The 19,493-nt window shown below is 37.7% G+C and overlaps 1 protein-coding gene across 2 annotated transcripts in view; it reads right to left on the minus strand.

The window, feature by feature from the left end:
• LDAH (lipid droplet associated hydrolase) overlaps positions 1 to 19,493 on the minus strand; it is a 112,763-nt gene that overhangs the window by 82,097 nt on the left and 11,173 nt on the right. For both annotated transcript variants that reach the window (XM_088162464.1, XM_014894920.2), the window contains exon 2: positions 17,119 to 17,277. In XM_088162464.1, the coding sequence (XP_088018590.1) occupies positions 17,119 to 17,272 (154 nt within the window). In that variant the 5' untranslated portion in view covers positions 17,273 to 17,277. The remainder of the gene's footprint in view (positions 1 to 17,118; positions 17,278 to 19,493) is intronic.

Consider the following 19,493-nt stretch of genomic DNA (forward strand, 5'->3'; position numbering starts at 1 on the left):
TCTTATTTTACTTCTACTCTTTTGCTCTTCAGGTAGCTCACAGTAAGTTCCTTGCTCTCCCAAGAGGTTCCCTGAGCCCAGTGCCACCGAGGCACTCGGAGCCATCCGGAGCAGAGCCACGTGTGTAGGAGGTGATACCACAGCTCACCCTGGGATGATGCATGAGCACAGGAAGGGAGCCTTTCCCTCTAGGTAATGTATCTCACACACTTCACATGTAGTAAGTGTCTCTGGGGAGTTTTAAATCTTAATAAAACTAGTGATCTTAGAAAAACATTATTTTTACTGGACTACACAGATGTGTGTGGGGGGAAAAATCCCCAAACTCAAAACACCACTATCAGTTATTAGGTATTTCTAAGCATCTCTTTGTAAGCTTGCCACTTTAAAAAAAGAAACTGTTGTTTCATAAAAGCTCCAGAACACGACCAAATTTGTGCAACTTGATTTACAGGAAAACAATTTGAAATTTACAAGGTTCATACATCCATACAATTGCATCACATTTTCATACATCAAAAATATATAAATGAAGGGCCCCAGAGACAATAAAACATAATCTTGACATAATCTGTCAAGTTCCTTGGATTGATGTTGCACAGAGGAAATCTGTCTTTCAGCAAGGCTGAAAAAAAAGTAGCAGCAATCCAAAATCAATTGTGTCTTTTGTAGTACAAATGATCATAATGTTTTGCATTACGTTTAATCCTGGAATATAATACCATTAGGAGTTTTGATATCACGGAATCACAAAATTCATCTCAATCACAGCATTTTTTCTTTATACTCTTCTCTCCTTTAATAAGGCAGAACAAGGATGAGAGAGAAATGACAGCAGCTTAGACATTTTGGTGCTCTGTCCCATCATCAGCCAGGTGAACCTAAAACGAAAAAATCTGCTCAGGATTTGGTCATCAGCTGAAGAACAGTCAGGTAAAAACTGCTCAAGAACAGTGAGGCTTTGCATTAAATATTATACAAAGCCTAAGAAACTCTAATATTTCTTACAGGAAAAGGGGACTTTTATCCCCTGATAAATGTGGTGTGTATTTTAGGCACGTAAAAGAGAAAATCTGTAAATGCAAATGAAACCTCATTTCCCCAGTCTTCATAAGCATCTGCTCATGGTAAAAGATATTCTGAGAGGTCTGAGTTGTTAGAACTGCTACTGGCATTTCAAAATGCCTTGAAGGGGTATGAATGAGAACTGCTGGCACACAAGGGAATTAAAACCAACAAGAATTTTAACAGCAAAAATTTCTACAGAGAAATCACCACGTGAAAAGCACTGATAAATTTATTCTTTACTGAACTTCCAATTGAGTTATTACAGATTTGTATTGACCTAAATGCGGATTAATAGTCCCTGCTCTTGAAAGCTGGCATCTATAATATTTATGAATGAAGAATGTTTATCTCACATGTCTTCAAAGTAATTTTGTATGTTTTTGATTGAGCTGCTATCTGTCAGAATACTTTATAGAGAGGAAACAAAAAAAAAAACCTGGACTGATGAAGATTTTTTTCTTATGACAGAGTAATAGTAACAGCTAACAGAAATAGCTGGGACTTAATATGTACAGCAGTCTGTGATCAATAATGTTTTAGGCTGATCTTTGCAGCTGAAATGTGTTCAATTAAATTATTTTCTTTTATAGATAAAGAACTACCAGGTTAATCACAAGGGCACCCAGGCAACACAGTGCTCATTTGTGCTTTTTAAGGATTTCCCAGTACAGTAAACCAGAACTGCCTATGCTCTATCACTCAGCAAGTAAGAGTCGAAAAATGGAAACCATAAGTAAATGCAGTGTTAACCTCCATGATTTGAAGGTTACTCCAGTTATTTGAATACCACATCAATCCTTAGACACCTCAGGGCAGCTGAATCATTCATGCATGCCAACGAATCTCAAATTGCAGTCATCTGAACCATGAAGCACATCTTAAGCAGTTACTCTCAACTGTGCTTAATTTTCAACAGCATTTATGTTGTTTCAGAAGTCTTTTAAACAATAGCTGTAAATGGTGACCATAACAGAAAAAGACCCAAGACTGCAATACACTACGGATTTGTCTAATTTGCAGAAGATTTATAAGCATTTTCATGGAAAGTGTGTCAAATGGACAATTTATACAGTGAATGAGAACAGCGGGACCACTTCATCTGATGCACCCATAAGCTGCAATAACCAAAGGACTCCTGCCACACTCCCTGTTTTTCTCTGTAACACATGACATTTCACCCAGCTATTCTACATTTAAGCTCAGTTTTTCTATTTTTAATTTGAAGATGGGAATCCACTGCTTCCTTTTCTGATCTGTTCCACCCACAGCTAATACAAAACGGCACAGAACAACCGAGAGTGCAGAGGTGGAACTTGGAGCTATTTTAGGAGGTAAATATTCTCCACTTCTATACAGTACAGCTACAGGCTTCCAAGAACTAGAACTACTACTCTTTAATCATCCATATAAGTAGAAATATGAACATTACTTATAAAGATGCATTTGCCTACCTTTCACTTTCAAACATTTTCCTGTTAATGCTTTTCCCATCAAATCAAGATTTTACATGCCATCTGCTTCCTCAATGAAACACTTAGGCAGTGGAAGGAGAACAACTTGTACAAACAGAATATTTACCCCAGGATATCACTGCTAAGAATAACCTTTATCCTGATTTCACATGATTTCCTATACAATGCATCGTAAAGTCAAACTTGACCTGTTTTAAAATAAAATAGTAATATTTCAAATGCAGCACTTCCACCAAAGAAATAACTGAGACTTGATAAATTTAAACTTATATACAGTGCAACTCAATCAGTTTAATTATGAATGGAAAACAAAAAATACATCATGCTCACTTAAAAAGTCACAGACCATAGCCATTCCTCAAAAGCAATGACAGCTTTTATGGCTTACAAATTGTCAAGCATTTTGAATTCTTCAGCCACAGAACATATTCATGTCAAATAGAAACCATAATTAAGAAAACACTAGCATTAGATAACCCCATGCAAAAAATGTTCCAGGTTAGAAACAAAGATATTCACCAAAACATGAAAGAAGTCTTCTGTCCAGAAAAATGTAAGTCAAAAATATATACAGCTTGCTCAAAAGAAATTGAGACCAAAACATAAAACTAGGTAATTTTTAGCAGTTCTGGAAGGGATAGCTGAGTTGAGAAAGATTTATTTAAGCAGTTATTTAGTAAAAGCCAAGAGTGGCGGGGAATTAATAAAAAATTGACAGGTAACTAACTAAGTCATTCCAAGCACTGACAAGGTTTCTTGCACCTTGCTTTGAAACAAGCATTTGGGTTCCATGCACTGTCCTGTGAGACATTCCCCAGTGTTTCCAGTTGTGTCTCCAGGAGCCTGACCATCCGTGGGAGCAGTAGCTGGCACTGAGCCCTGGCGCTTTATGCACTTCTCCAGCAGTTGCTTTTTCTGGGACCTCAGCAGGACTATAAAGAATAAAGGCAGCTACATGAATACAAGAAGGGAAATACACAGCCAGCACTGGGTTTACAGAGAACTTTGAGGAACTGGAAAATATGCCAGCAATTACCATAAGTATAATTTTAGAAATAATCTACAGTTTCATAATTAAGTGTATGCCACAGTATTTACATTATAGTCTCCTGCAAGAAAAAACAAATGCAGCTTCTAAAAAGAAAAAAAAAAAAAAAAAGAGCTGCCATAAATCAAATTTGAAATCCAGGGGTGCACAGCAGGACACATAAAAATCATTTTTGTGGCAATGATTCTCACTGCCTCTTCACAGAGCTGCCAAAGCTCCCAGCTCCAGCTCGAAGAGCCTCAGTGACAAGTTCCTTGCTCAGGGAAACTCAATCTGCCTTTGGCGTTTGACCAGCCACCATGGAAGAAGATGCAACTCCCCTCTGCTAATGAATGGAAAGCAGCCCATGCAGATGTCAGAAGAATTTAAATGGAGCATGCAAAAAACACAATGATGTTCTCACACTAGGGAGAAAACTGCAGAATCTGACACCGTGGCTGGTGATCAGGCCTTAAAAGGCAACACACAGGTCTCTCTGACATGCAAGGTCAAGGGATTTCATATAAAACACGTCAAATAATATTTGAGTGACCATCATAAACTCATGTCAATGAAGCTTTCACCTGTTTGCACGTCTCAGGGACTGGCATTCTTTGTCCTGTATCCCTCTATAGTCCCTACTCCAGGGGAGCAGCATCAGCCAAGAAGCAAAACATTACAAGGACTTTATACAGAAACACATGTGAAAACTCTGTTTGATCCTCTCTAACTCTGGAATTGTGAATTTGGCTGGAAAGCACCTTAAGATATTTGCTTGGGTTGTGAAAACAGGGAATCTCAGAAGGATTCAGCCAGGTGTCTGTAACACAGCTTATTAGAGAAGTTTTTCAAGAACATTTCACATTTTTTCCCTATATATACATACACACATACACTGTTATTGGTTTGACACAGCTATAAAACTTACATATAAGATTTTATAATACACATTCTTTGTATATATTTTGCAAAGCCAATAAGCTTGTCTGTTTTTCTCTAATGCTGTTGCACCTTTAGTATAAATGTAGGCTTATTCACCTCTAAAGAAATCCCACAGACAGTCTATAAACCTGAATTAACCTAACACAGCTGTTTTTGCCCAAGTGACAAGAATGCCTGAAGCTTGGGAATTAAAATTACCAGCTAAAAATTGTGACAGTATATGCTGGTCTTCCTCTGGAAATAATTAACAGCATCTATCCAGGCAGATAAGATATGAAGTCCAAAATGCTTATTTAATCCACTGCAAACCTACTGGACTTTTTAATTAAGCAATATTGCAATAGTCAAAGTCCACAGATGTATTTCAATAATTTCTTCTCAACCAAAAGAGGTACATAAATACAAAAGAAGCCTTGATTTTATTTTTTTCTAATGTGTCTGTAAACTAATGTTACTTGGAAGGCGGTTAAGACTGAGACATAAAACTGAAATAATTGAGTTCCCAGTGGAATAGCCAATTTTTCATACTTTTCAATGGTCGAACCCAGGATTTTCTAGTGCTTACAATTAAATAATTTGTGTGACATTTTCCCCCTATAGTAAATGAAAAACTGAAACATTCAGTTTGATCTCCTAGTACAGACCTACACTTACACAGTCTCTTAAGCAGATGAAGACAGTTACAACCACTTTTAACACCCCTGAGGTGGCTGGTCTGAGCCAATCCATTCTACAATCAGTGCTGGCAGAGAGGCTACTGAGAGTTCTGTGCTGGGTCTAGAATTCCCAATAGGAATTTTTCAGGCAGCTTCGTGGTCTGAAGCAGCACTGGACAAGAAGAAAAAAACCTCTGTCTGAAAGAAAGAGGGAGAACAAAGGAATTGCGCGAAGAGGAACACGAGACTTGATGTCAAATGGGTTCACAAGAAAGCCTACGAAACATCTGAATAACACAACCCTGATGAGAAAACAGCAGCAGGAAAAAGACAAAGACAGGAAAATAAATAATTCAAACCCAAGATAACCACAAATTATTTGTTTTGTGCAGATACACAGCTCTGAAAATTTGATCACTTTTGAATAATATACAAGGAGAAAACAAACAATATACCCAAAAGGCACCAGGAAAGAACATTTTCAAATCTGTATCAGATTTTCCTATGCTGTACTGCTGGTAAGAATTAAAAAAAAAAAAAGAAGAAAAAAGCACAGGTTTGGGTTATTAGGGTTGGCTATTGCTTGTTTTGTTTTATCAAGGTATTAACAGACAGGAAACAAATAGCAACAGAGAACATCAAGACAGTTAATTTCAGGAAAAAAAAGATGAATATGTGTTTCTGTCATTTTTGTGTATTGAAACTTCCAGAATGTCGTATTTGAAACCAACAGTCTATGGTGATTTTGTAAAGGAATTTTACATTTGCATCTGCCCTGAGTTTTCAGAAATACAAGAAAAAAGAACAGACTGTTCTGAACATGGATGTACCGAGATTTACCAATTCACATCCTTAAGGAAAAACTCTTTGCATTGACACCACTGTATTTCTGACTGAGGAAAAAGGCCTTGTAGTAAGGGTATTAATACTAGTCCTAAGTACATGCTCCATGAAGACATCAACTGAAACACTTTTTTTCAGGAAAACACAAAACACAAGTCACTTCACAAGCACATTTATTCACTATTCAAGATCTACAGTGAAGAGTTTCTGCCTGTTAAGAGAAGGCTGTGGTAACGGATATCAAATATCTAAAACCTACAGATGAGAGGCAGTATTTATGTATCACTATATATTTACTTATTCCTATGGGATTTTTTTAATCCAACAAGGATAATCAAGGTTTGTTTTCAAAAATGGAAATCAGGACAATGATCAAATTCTTTCATCAGGCCCGTGACAGGAAAACAAGAGCAAGACTTATGATTAACTGAGTTCTGGTCATACTGTTTTCCATAATCCAGACATTAAACATAATGGGCAATACTTACTTCTATTATAGAGTCAGTGATCCATAAGTTACTATTGGATTGAAATAAGGCTAAGTTTTAACTAGAATCTGTAAGAGGATTTTTATTTTTCATTCTTTTCAGATACAACTAAGTTAAAATGTTTAATATCAAGGCAAATTCATAGTAGCTCAGGTATTTTTTGTATCAGCTCCCATAAAGGAAGTACATTATACACTACTGCTGTAGCTTTAAACATTTTAAATGCTTTATTTGTACATGATGCACATGGAAACACTGAGCTTCCTTCATAGGTAAGTTCTTTACTAAGCAATTTCTTCTTCCCTCCTGCCTCAGACATCCCATGAAGAGAAATAGATCCCTTTAAAAATTTTCAAATCAAGCAAAACAGCCTAGAACACAACTTTTCCATAACTCTGGCCAACTCAAGCCACTGCATGCTGCAGGAGAGGGACCACTTCCTCCCCTGATGGTGCTCACCCAGCCAGGCAGGAAGGATCCATGCTGAAAACGCCTCATTAGTAGGGAGAGGACACCAAAAGAAGACTGTGGATTGAGAAATTTCAGTAAGTCACTTCAGTAAGTCACATCTGCCACCCAGATTTAGTGGAGGGAAATACTGTCAAGCACAGTTGGACGTTCAACCATCCTGTCATTACTCTGCCTTCTCAAACTTAACAAGCTCAACTGTGCCAAGCCCCCATCAGAGGTACTTCTGGAGCACTGGGAAATTTAACAAAAATGGCATATTTCAAGCCTAGATCTGACATACAGGCTCCTCTCTGCATGAGGAAGTTTTTATTTTTAATGAAAGACTATGTTTTTTTCTCTTCTAAAGACAATGGAAGCTCGTGGGCTGACCCAGTAAACAAAGCTCAACTGTCAGCATATTTTAAAATATTAGTCACAAACAAGTAGTACATAAGCAGCAAAAATAATGGAGAACAGTGTGCTAAGAATTTAATTTTTAAATTTATAATGTGGGATAGAACACACACCTTTCCTTCAGAGGGTACTCTACATACATGCATGTCATCTAGCCAAACTTTTATTTTGGTATCCTTTGGTGTCCACTATGTCTCAGAAAAAAACCTGTGGAAAATGCACCAACATATTCAAAGTTTTATGCAGATTGAAAACAGAAATCAAATAAGTGCAGACAATTAGTATTATTTGCCATAAATAATATCCTCAGGAAGTCAAACTATTTACCTCAGAAGTAAAGAGGAGAGTAATTTGAAATTTATTCACATTTTATAAATAAGAAACAGACCAAATAATCAGTGGCTAGTAATACTTTAATTTTCATGCACAAAGAAAGCTTACCATACTTTATATGCGTGACCACCTGAGGAAACAAGGCTGATCTTATAATTAAATCATGAATATTTGTGCTAGAGATAAAGGAATGGTTAGAAAAGTTGGGAGGAGTGCCTTTGGAAATATCAGGAAGATATGGGTGGGTTGTTTCTTGGTTTGTGTGTATGCTTTTGCTCCTGTTCAAAGTGCAAATACACAAATATGGTGACACACATCCCATACAAGCATAAGAATAAAAACTGTTTTGCAGTGTTTATATCTCACTAAAAAGAACTGTGCTCTTACTTCCTTACTTGCTGATAAGAAGACCAATCATAGGGAAAGGGAAAAACATTTTATCTTACCCTATGTACTTCTACCTGGATTGTTATGCTGCACAAACTTTTAACTCTATAGTGTAGTCTCTTCTCAATGACGACTTTTGCATCCCACATACCAGTTACTGGAGATTAGGAAAGCCAATTTTTTTACTCAGAAGAAAAAACATTCATTGCAATGTAAAGTACAAATTCTCCATGTCAGAATCTGAGAACTCAGGGTAAAATGCAAAGAGTTGGCAGCTTCAGCTGGAGCTGCAGTGGAAACAAAACCAGAAGCCTCAAGGGAGAGGCATTCTCAGCGAATCACTACCACCTGGAGAGGCTGGTGGGGCACCAGCTCTTGCCAAAGAAGTCTCCAGACAGAGCATGTGAACTCATGTATGTGTTGAGTGCTGTGGACTGACTCCATAATTTATCAGCAGAAAGCTCTGTGGCAAATCCAGCTGAAGGAATTCCACCTTCCCCTCAACTATCATTCCCACCCTCCTACCATAGCTCACCAACCCCTGAGTTACACTGGCACAATTCTGTGGGGGCCCTGCTGTGAACCCAAACAGGGAACTGTTCCAGCTGTAAAAAGAAAAAGACCCCAGAAATAAATGTATGCATTTAGTTAATTCACAGCACGATCTCTTAAAGTATTGTTCTGGCATAACTGAGGGGTGGAATGGCACAGCATGGTGGGAAAAGGAATACCTTATGCCAGTATTGTTGACAAACATTTTGAATTGCGAAATAATGGCCTTAGGAAGTTTTTTAAGTGCTCCAAGCACTAATCTCTTGGATTTCTATTGTCTGGTGAGTCTTAATGAATACTCTACAAACAGTTTCTAACTTCCACACTACTTTACATGCAGGAGCATCTGCTTTATACCTACCTTCATGGTTCTAACAGCTGAGTGAAGGCAAGAGCTCTATGAATGGCCTGGTCTCTTCACTGGCTGCCCACATCCAAAGTTCAGTTACTTAAGTGTTACCTGCTAATAAAAGCAGGTAATGGTAGAGACTTTCCAGGAAAACTCTGATTATATTATGCTGATCACATAAGATCATAATACAGAGAGGTGGAATACATGGAAAGACATTCTTTAAATTTTAGGAACACCAGGTAGTTTTCTCTGAGCTAATGTGATGAACGGCCCAGCAGGCAAATAATACATTCCAAGATCAAGTGGTTGCTTCAATCCCTATGCTGCAGGTGAGGCCACAATAGAAGAGCACAGCATTTCTCTTCTCTGCAGGAAAAAGCTGCAGATTCACAGCCATTCTCGCCACACAGTAAGGAACAATGTTTTATAGTAAATAATCCATTCAAGTATAGTATGTGCAGAACTAAGTTTAATTTCAAGCACTGTAAATATCACAGAATGGATGAATGCTGCTGCTAAGATAAAACGTAAAAGAGAAATTGTTCCTAAATAAACAGACTATCTGTGCACACGCAGAAGGAATTCTGCTGTTTGGATATGAACAGCAAATAATCAGGACACAAATCAGATGCAAAATTCAGACTTTTTTGGTTCCTGCTGATTAGCCACATGTGACTCAAGTGTGCCAGCTGGACTAGATGCCATTCTGAGCTCCATAACCCTCCACATGCCTTGTCAAGAGAGCCAAGACTCCAATCAAACAAGATTTTTAAAGTTGATTCCCTGGACCAGATGTGTTAAATAACAACATATTCACTTTTGAATACCTAAAATTTTCTTTTTCTCTGCTCCATTGATTCAGTTGAGGATGGACAATAGAAGCACTGCTCTCCTTGGGATGGTATGATCAAGATAAGCAAAGGCAATAGGACTAATGAAACCTTCTATCTTATACTAGTAGAGGTACCTGAAGATAAACACACAAAGCACAATGTTAATATAATGGAAAATATCCACTTAGGAAACAACCTCAGCTTTAGGTCACCAAAACTATATGATCCAGGATTAAGTAAAGTGTAAGTTAGTGTATGAACAGTGTATGTATCAACATAAGTACTAACGTAGTTACACTTTCAGAATTTCACCTAAAAATTCTCATTGCATGTAGAAGCATTACTTAATTCAACCCCTAAAATCCAAAGGTAAATTAACTACTCCTTAAAAAAAGCCCTGAAGTACTTTTATATGATGAGTTATTTTCCTTAATGTCCTTTGAGTATTTACTACTGTACATTGGAAGGTGATACCTGCCCTGGCACAAGAATTTTTCACAGTGAGTAAGAGAGGAACTGCCCATGGAGCTGGCCAATGATTTAAACATTCCAGGAGAAGAAGTATTTATTGTCTACTTCATGCAGCTGTGCTTCTATGTTAATTTATTTACTTGGTGTTAGCTAATTGTAAGTGAATGCTAGCTTAGAAGCTTAGGTATTGTATAATTACAAATACTGTAAATGTGAATGAAGATTTGTTTGGTGCTTTGGGACACAGTTTGTGAGGATGACTGAGAAGCAACCCAATGGAAAGGTGGGAACAGAAGCCCCAGCACTCCCAATCTTATACTCTCTGCTCTAATTTGACTTGCTTTATTTCACTCTTCCAAATGCAAATAAAAAGTATTTGTATGACCTTCAACAACTAACTGGTTAATCACTGTCACATGGTCTTATAAAACAACTAAATTATTTTCTGATAAGAATACAGTAGAGAATCAATCAATCAGTTTTTACCTGTGCATTCAGAGGAGAGCCTGAAGCCTTTAGGATGGTATATCTGGCTATTATAGCAATAACTTTGCCAAAACACACTTTTTTTTTCCCCCTACTCTTTAGAACAGCTCCCTCTTCTGGCATTCTCTGCTTATATTGTATTTAAGTAGCAAGCTTCATTCCTTACCAATTTTTAATTCTATTTGGTTCCCAACACTTAACAAACCCAGTTTCATTGTTTTCATTTCAGGCTCTCATTGTTTAGCACAGCTGTGAAGGCAAACTACAGCTTTTGAAAGGACAACTCGTTCTTATCAAGTTTATCGAAGATTATCCACAGACTTTATGACCTTCTGAAAGTATCCCAATATCAACCAAGACCAGAATCCACACATGGACAAGGAGCCTGGATGGCCAGTTCAGGGCTCACATTTGCAGGATCACTGAGTTTGGAAGGGATCATCTGAGATCTCTGAGCCCTGCCCCTCCCTGCTCACACAGAGCCAGAGCAGGCTGCACACACATTCAAGTTTTAATCACCTCCACAGGTGGAGATTCACATCTCGTGGCAACCTAACCCCTTCAGCAGGCAGAAATGCTCATGGCAGTGCCATCTCTACCTACTCGTTCTACAAACTACCCAGAAAATTATGGCCCTTCTTTCTGCATCTGAATTAGTTGTTTAAATATCAGGCTGGATGAAATTGGGCCTTAGAGTCCCTTTCTGAACCAGGTGTCATGTCATTGACTCATGGACTCACTCTGATCACTTCCACTCCCCCCCCCCCAAAAAAATATCAACAAACCACCAGGCAAAAAGCAAACAAACAAACAAAAAAACCAAACCAAACTTCATAAGAGCTCTCATAATCCTGCTGATAGTGACAAAACTGCAGAGAACACACGAGGGTAGACCCTGGATGATGTTCTGGTACTATTCTGTCAAAAAACCCCAATAAATAAAAACAACCAACCACAAAACTAGAAAGAGGAAAAAACTGCCTAATGCATTCAGACAGAACAGGTTCTCAACTTTGTTCACAGAATTGTTGCTGGAGCTCATTCAGTGACTGTAGGCACAAAACATACATGACCCAGAACTCAGAACTCCCCTTGCCCAGGAGGTAAGAAATCTGCTTTCCTCTTATTATGTCTGTCCATTGCCAGCAACATTCCCTTCCCTCCAGTTGCATTTCAAAAGGCAAATAGTGAACACTGCTATGTGCTGGGGGAGGAGACCCTGGCTGCTGATTTGGAAAGTAGTGTCTGAGAAGATAAAGTACTTTTCGCGAGAAACTCAATGGTCTTGACTCCAAAATCAGATTTTGCTTCACATAAACAGCTCTGATCCACCCACGTAAGGTGCCAAGATTCCATACAGGATTCCAGATTATATCCTGGCTAGGATTGCCAGAAGCTACACACTGCAACCTCATCTGCTGATACTGAGAGTCCTTACTAGATCCAGATCAGCTGTTGAAGGCAAGTTATAACAGAAAGATTATGCAGAAACAAGGACATTTAGTCACATAAATTTTGTATAAAACAACGCCCATTCTAAAACCAAACTGAAGAGAATTAAATATGCTTTACACAGTTTGCTGAATGAAAAAATAGATTATTTTACCTCTTGGTCTCAGTGGTGATAGACCCTCTGAAGAACAGCTCATTCCAGTAACTGCTGAGCAGATTGAATGATTAATAACTTTCAGAAAGCCAGTTTGGTGGGAGCCAAAAAACAAAGGAACTAAGCTTCAGGGCTATACAATTAGTTTTATTGCAAAGTATTATAACATAGTAATTCTTATTATAACTCTTCTTATGCAAATGTTGAGGGTGATGACTTAAGTAAAACAGCAGGTGAAGATAAAGCCAGATAATGTACTGAAAGCTTTCCAGAGTCCCTATGTTACAGTCAAAAATGGAACTTTAAAGACCTTAAAACTAACAGGAATTCTCATCTCAAGAGAGAATATACTAAAGGCTTGTCATAATCCAGGCAAATTGTTTGCACTGTTTTCACTGCTGAAAAATAGTTCAGTAGTCTTCAAGAGAAACAGTGTTGTTGATGTAAGTACATGTAATTACTCCTAGGAGAAGATGAGAATCCAAGCCTCAATTTCTGTTGTGCATAAGCACTTCTTGACTCAGACATTTAGCTCAGAAGAAAGATCTTTATACTTGAAAAAACTGTCTTCTTAAGTCCTCATAGCCCTTAAACATCACCAGGTGACAGTATGAGGTGGTAAAGCAATAAGATGATCCAAAAACCCAGCAGTAATTCAACTGCAAACAGGCAGATCAAGAAACTTGGCAAAGCATAGGCCAGAGAACCAGATTTTGAAATAATTTCTGTATATTAATGAATGAAACTTGTGTAACATGATTGACCACAAAAAAAATGTTATTTACATTATATATGCTTCCCAAGTACAAGATTGTAAATTGCAAAATTGCCTCGTTTACAGCAATGGTAACACAAATTATAGGAAGCCTGGAACAAAGGTATCCCAATGTACTCCTGCAATAAAATGCAAGAAAAACTTTGGTGAAAAGTAAAATGTCATGAGCTAAACAGCACAGTGGTTTCAAAACTTATATCTATTTACAAGAATAAACGTTTCATAAATACACAGGCCCAAACAGACAGATACTATTAAAACAGAAAAACAATTCCCTTACACTTTGTGGATTATGGTTTTCAATGAACACAAGTAATGTTAAATATTGCTGCAATAGATTTTGTATTTCACTGCTAATTTTACACTAAACAAACACTGCAAAAGCAAAAACAGTCCTTCAGGACACAAGAGGAAAAACAGAAATTCCTGTCCTTTCCATAGGACCTACATTTCCAGAAAACCATGGACCTGATTCTTCAACTCTACACATTTCATGTTAGTCTCATAAGTAAATCTCATCAATTTTAATAGAAAAGAATTCATATTAAGAAAGTCAAACAACTATATGCATATACTCTGGACTGAGGAAAAATTGGACCTTCTACATAGTAGTTGCTTTAGTAAACACATTATTACTCCTATTCAGAGGTTTTGTGGACACAAGAAAAAATGTTATGAAACAAAATGTGTGTATTAAACATTTCAATTAATACAGTAAGGCTTTATTAAAAATTTAAGTTCACACACACTTCCACTAATTAAAAAAACATGAGCTTGTTGCAGCTAAATGAGATTAAACTCTGCAGCATGTTCTGTTTTTCAATTGCTTCAAGCATAGTGAGCTATCAGTTCTCAGGAGGCAAAATCGTGCCTCATTTTAAGTCAATGGGAATTTTGCCATTAATTTCAGAGTAGAAGAATGTTTTGGAGTTATTTTTTTAAAAGTGGGGAGAGAGAGAAAGCTAAGTTGGACCTGAGAGGAATCCTCCTTGTTCTGAAGTAACATGATTAAAACACAAAATGAAAATAAATATACAGGATTTATTCTCAAATCTCCTGCAACAATTCAATTCCAGCAGAAGTTGAGAATTTTGTCATCTTTCTCAATACCCACTCAATACTCAAAACTCTGGTTTGACTACGTGTTAACAAAATCATATGATTGAATTTCATTAGGACTGGAAAAGTATGTGCCAGAGCAGTTTAATACACAGAACAGAGTAACACATGCAGCAGTACTAACCACCTTCAGTTCAAATCACTCAACATTTGGCCGTGCATACTCTTTTTTTTGAAGCCAGAGCTGCCCTTGTCTGGATATTGCTTTCCTTGATTTGTGTACCAAGCTGTCCTTTTGCCCCTTTCCCTCATTCCATAAAGAATCTCAACCATGGATACATGCCTCTCAAGTGTGAAAATTGCTGGACTCCTGAAGGGCTCCACATTTCATACTCAGGAAGTTACAAAAGCACAAGGGGAATGCTATCTAATCCTGTTTAGGGACACGAACACATTGCCAGATGACCCAAATGTCCAGATCTCTCCTAAGGCTGTAGGTTTTTCACTGGCAGGTAAGCCTTCCCTTGAAGGCTGAAAATGAGGCATCTAACAGTAGCAAAGAACTCCACCATTTGTTTTATGAAAAGCAAAACTGCACTTTGTTATGTCAGGTCCCTGGCATAACTAAGCTCCCTGCCAGCCATATTAAAAAGCCTGGGTAACTTAATTCACTACTGAATTTCGGCACCTAAAGTGAAGATAGCATTATAATGGTTGCTGAGATTTAAAACTGTTTTTGCAGTGAGAGAACTTCCAGCTTGCTACCAACATAATTCTGAAATAAGAGCAAACCCATAAATCAGCTGCTTGCAAAAGCCTGAAGACTATGACATAAGCACACTGAACATTTCACTGATATCTAATTCTGAACATCTATCTAGTTAATATGTTATTAAGGAGTCTTTACAGAACTGTCCTACAGGAAATCAGCTCCATGCAGCTCTGCCACTGCATCTTACAGCATTAAAAGTTTCCTGCGATGAATATGGAGACCGTGCAATGTATGTGACTTGGTACATTTCAAACAGAGTAACTTACATGCCTTGTAGAGGTACCATGCCTTGGATGCTAATGTTTGACTTTTGTGCTCTTCCCCTACATATCTTTCTACTGATATGATCTAGCTTTACAGGTTTATCCTTGTTACAGCCCCTACTATCACCCCAAACAGAAAGTATCAGCCTGAAGACAGGTGAATGCTCCAGAACTTGCGGGAAAAAGAAATTCTAAACTTAGCTGTTGAATTAAACCTTCCTCAAATGCCTTAACTGAGAGCAAGCAGCAATTGAAAAGTATGAAGTCAGGCCTGTACCTCCAGAGAGGTACTAAAGAGATACTGCATAATGTATTTGGTTTAAAAGGTTATTCCCCACAAAACAGGAACAAGATGTACTCATAGAATACTGCTTCTTTTCGATTAAGGAAAGAACTTAAACTTCACTGTCACTGGCTTATAAAGTTACTATTCAGCTTCTGGAGGCAAAGGCATAAAACCATTGTGCCCAAGGAAACTTACATAAAATATTCCATGGACATAACAAAAATTGAAAAAAAAACCCCTGAAAAATTGCATTTGTTTTCTCTTTCACCACTAAGTAAAGATCAAACCACACACAGTCCCATAAACAACAACTAGATACACTAATAGTGAACTAAAGTTGATACTCAGAAAAGTCATTATTTGCACCACTCATTCTGGTGGAAATAACAATAGTATCCAGTACATTCAAATAAAGTATGGAAAGAATTAGAAATCGGCAAACTTTCAGGCAGTGAAAGAGTCACAGAATCTGTGCTTGAGTGGGCTCAAGCTCTACTTTTACTAAAGACAGAACTTCTACAGTTCATTGGTAGACTTCAACGAAATCAGGACTTCTCCATTAATTTTAACATGCAAGTTTAGAGCTCTCATTTTAAGACAGCCACATTTAAATATAATGAAGAACCCTACAATACTCACTGAGTTCAAGAGCATCAGCATAAAAATTCATGTGCAAAAATCTAGGATAAAAAATTTTACTATTTAAAAAAAACCAAAGAAACTACTGGATCTAGATTTTTCCTCAAATACTGTAACTTTTATCTGTCAGTTGGCACACGGATGGCATTTCAGTAACATTTCAAGGTGCAAGAGATAAATGGAAGAAGAGCAATGAAAACAAACAAAAACCCACAATGCTCTCATTCAACCATTACCACAAAGTAAATGAGTAAGACATCCTAATTTGTAAGTACTGTCTTCTGGCACTCTTAAAAATAAAGGTAGCAGTAGTAATGCCTTGGGTTTTAGCTTTTATATTTTTCAGATTCTCTTCAGCTTGGTGTGTAACTCTGAAACTTCATACTAGGTGTTAGTAAGTTCTCTTCACAGGGTGGTTAGACAAAACAATCCCTTTCTAGTTAGAGAATCGAGGACAGTTGGTACCCAAAAGGCATAAAAAAACATCGAAGGGAAGGGGGAAAGCCAGGGGCCTGAGACTTCATAGCCTGGGGCTTTGATGGCACAATTCACCTCGACGTGCAAATGAACCAAAACTTATAAAAGTGCAAACACTTGTGACTGGGTGCTGTCTTGGATTTGATTGGGGTGCAGCCCCAGCCAGGCTCTTGCACTGCCCAAGGTGTATCCTTTCAATAAATACCTGATTTATTCCTTTTGCTCTGTATAGTCTCTGTTCCAAGTCAGCCTTTCCAGGCAGCAGTTCTGGCATCCCAGGCGGCACCTGGTCACAAGTTTTACAATCAAACGTAACAAAGAAATTTCACCACTGCAATACTATTGATTTTTTGGTGACAAGCATGAGCCAAAATCTACCACTTAAGTAGTGAGACTTTTGAAAATGAAACTGGACATACCCCTTTCAAGCAACAAACTTCTAGACTTAAACAAAAAAAGACCCTTACCAGGAATAATCATGAACAAGAGCCTGGGTAGATTTTTACTTTCATCTTTTGAGAGGTCTTTCCAGGGCCCACACTTTAAGACATGGGTAGCAGCTCCACAACAGTAGATAAATTCTTCATGTAAGGGGACTGACTCTTCTGACCCCGACCTCATGTTTGCTGTTAAGCAAAAAAAGATACTGTTATAACAGGTCAATATCTACAGAGTTGTCTCTTTGCTATTATGCCTTCTCCCAGAATAATTGCAAAAAACCTCAGCCAAACCACCCCACCCCCAACAGCTGTCATATCCAGTAGTGTGAGGCCCAGTTCAGTATTTGATGTCTGAAGGGGCTGCAGAAAGTTGATATATGGTACTACTATATGAGAGAATGAATCTTTCCGTTTCCGTCACAGAAATACACAATGATAAACTGGACAATAAGCTCTATTCTACCTTAAAGGCAAATAATTTCAAATTTCTTGTTCACACTGTACACTGAAAAGATTCATTTGAAACCCATTTGAAAGTAAACAAATGAAAAACTACCAGACAAACAGAACTAGTGCATGAATGTCTTTGCAAGTTTTGTGTGCCATGTAATAAAACTGGATATTGCAGCATAACACCATGACCTTTAACCATCAAAACCGTAGTTAAAAATAACATTAGCTCTTTCAACTATTTTTGCATAGTGAAAAAGGACCATTCATTTTTGAGTACAAGGACACAAATTCTATTTCCTAGTCAGTTTGTGAAATTTCAGGCACATAAACCAAAGCCTGAAAGATCTACAAGGTCTGCTGCACTATTAAGTGCGGGGCACTACCCTCATTAACAGCCACTGGAAAATTCTCAGTGCTGCACAACTTAAAAGGAAAAGATCTGACTGAAATTTTAAGTAATGACACTTGACCACATTAGCAAAGTACACTTGAAAAAACATTTCCTTATTTTCCCTAGTTTTAATCTGGGGTTTTGAAAGGCTTAAGGTAAAGAACAACCAAGACAGAAAAGACAGAAAATGTTTTGTTTTGAACCAACAAGTGCCACCTTGAAAAAAATTGAATATAGTACAAATGAAAAACATTTCTGGAGGGAAGGGAGAAGCGTTCTTTAATACTGTCAATTGCAGCCCAATTCTCTGGATGAAACCTTGTACCCCCATCTGCCTATTTCACCCCAGCATCCCCAAAAAGAAGTTATTTTAATGATAATGCAGTGACCTTTACTACTGCATTGTTTGCCATGTTATTATCTAACTTGCAGTGACTGAAATGTAAGTAAAGTGAATTTGGCCAAACTATAAAGAGATACATTTTTAATGCATTATCCCTGCTTTTATTTATTCATTATTTAAAGCTGAAAGAAGCCAAGAGCAGTTTCAACAAAGAAATCCAGTTACATCAACAACCACAGTATACATAACTTGTCACCCCCTTTTCTGATGTGTTTAAAGTCCAAGAAGCAAAAGTAACTAGTTCTTACACAAGACAGTAGGTTTTGGAAAAGTTTCTGATCATGAACCAATAAAATCTGTTGCACATTTTCATTCTGAATTGACTTCAGCAACAAATCTAAATGGAAATGCCACTGACAACTCTTCATATAAGAGAAGTATTTGCAACATCAAGGTCAGAAGTTAAGCAATGAGAACAGAGAATTCAGCAATACATGTTGGACTGGCATGGGAGAATTTTGAGGTTCACACAGACCTGTTGTTGTAGCTTTGGTCCAGTCTTTAACTTCTAATTTCAGAAATACACAGTGTTGCAGTACCTGGAAGAAAGACTGCAACTAGAGAAGAAATGCTTATCTGAAAAACTGCCTGTCTGAGACAATCCCAAATGACTTTTCTCTACGTAATATCTGAGGGACTTTTATTAATTTATTGTTAGGTTTTTGATTACCAAAGGCCATAAAGTCGTAAATTAAAATGGACAGAAGAGAAAAACAGGGAAAAGATAGTGGATATACTCCCATAATACTATTCAGGCCTGTTTCAAGATAAAATCAGTAATAGCCAAAAGTACTTCTGGATCTCCTTCCTTCTTCCTAGCTGAAGCTCTGAAGAACAGTATTTCTATTACAGGCATCTATCTTTGGCACAAATTGCCTGCATTTCCCCTAGAAATATCTTAAGATGGTATATCAATTTCCATACAGATTTAACAGGCAGAGGTCTCAAGAGATGAGGCTCCTACTGGCTCTGTCAGCCCACAGAGACAGCACAGTTTGTGCCACACCAGCTCCTAGAATGCAGAGGAGACAGAAGGACAAACTTGACCAGTGGGAGTTTCACGAGTTATCATGGAGAAAAGTAAGAGGACTCAAAGAGATGCAACTACCTAGGAAATCAGACCTTTTTACATCCCAAGCAGTATTTTCTTCCTTC

Source organism: Sturnus vulgaris, chromosome 3, assembly GCF_052056855.1.
Source record: "Sturnus vulgaris isolate bStuVul1 chromosome 3, bStuVul1.hap1, whole genome shotgun sequence".
NCBI lineage: Eukaryota > Metazoa > Chordata > Aves > Passeriformes > Sturnidae > Sturnus > Sturnus vulgaris.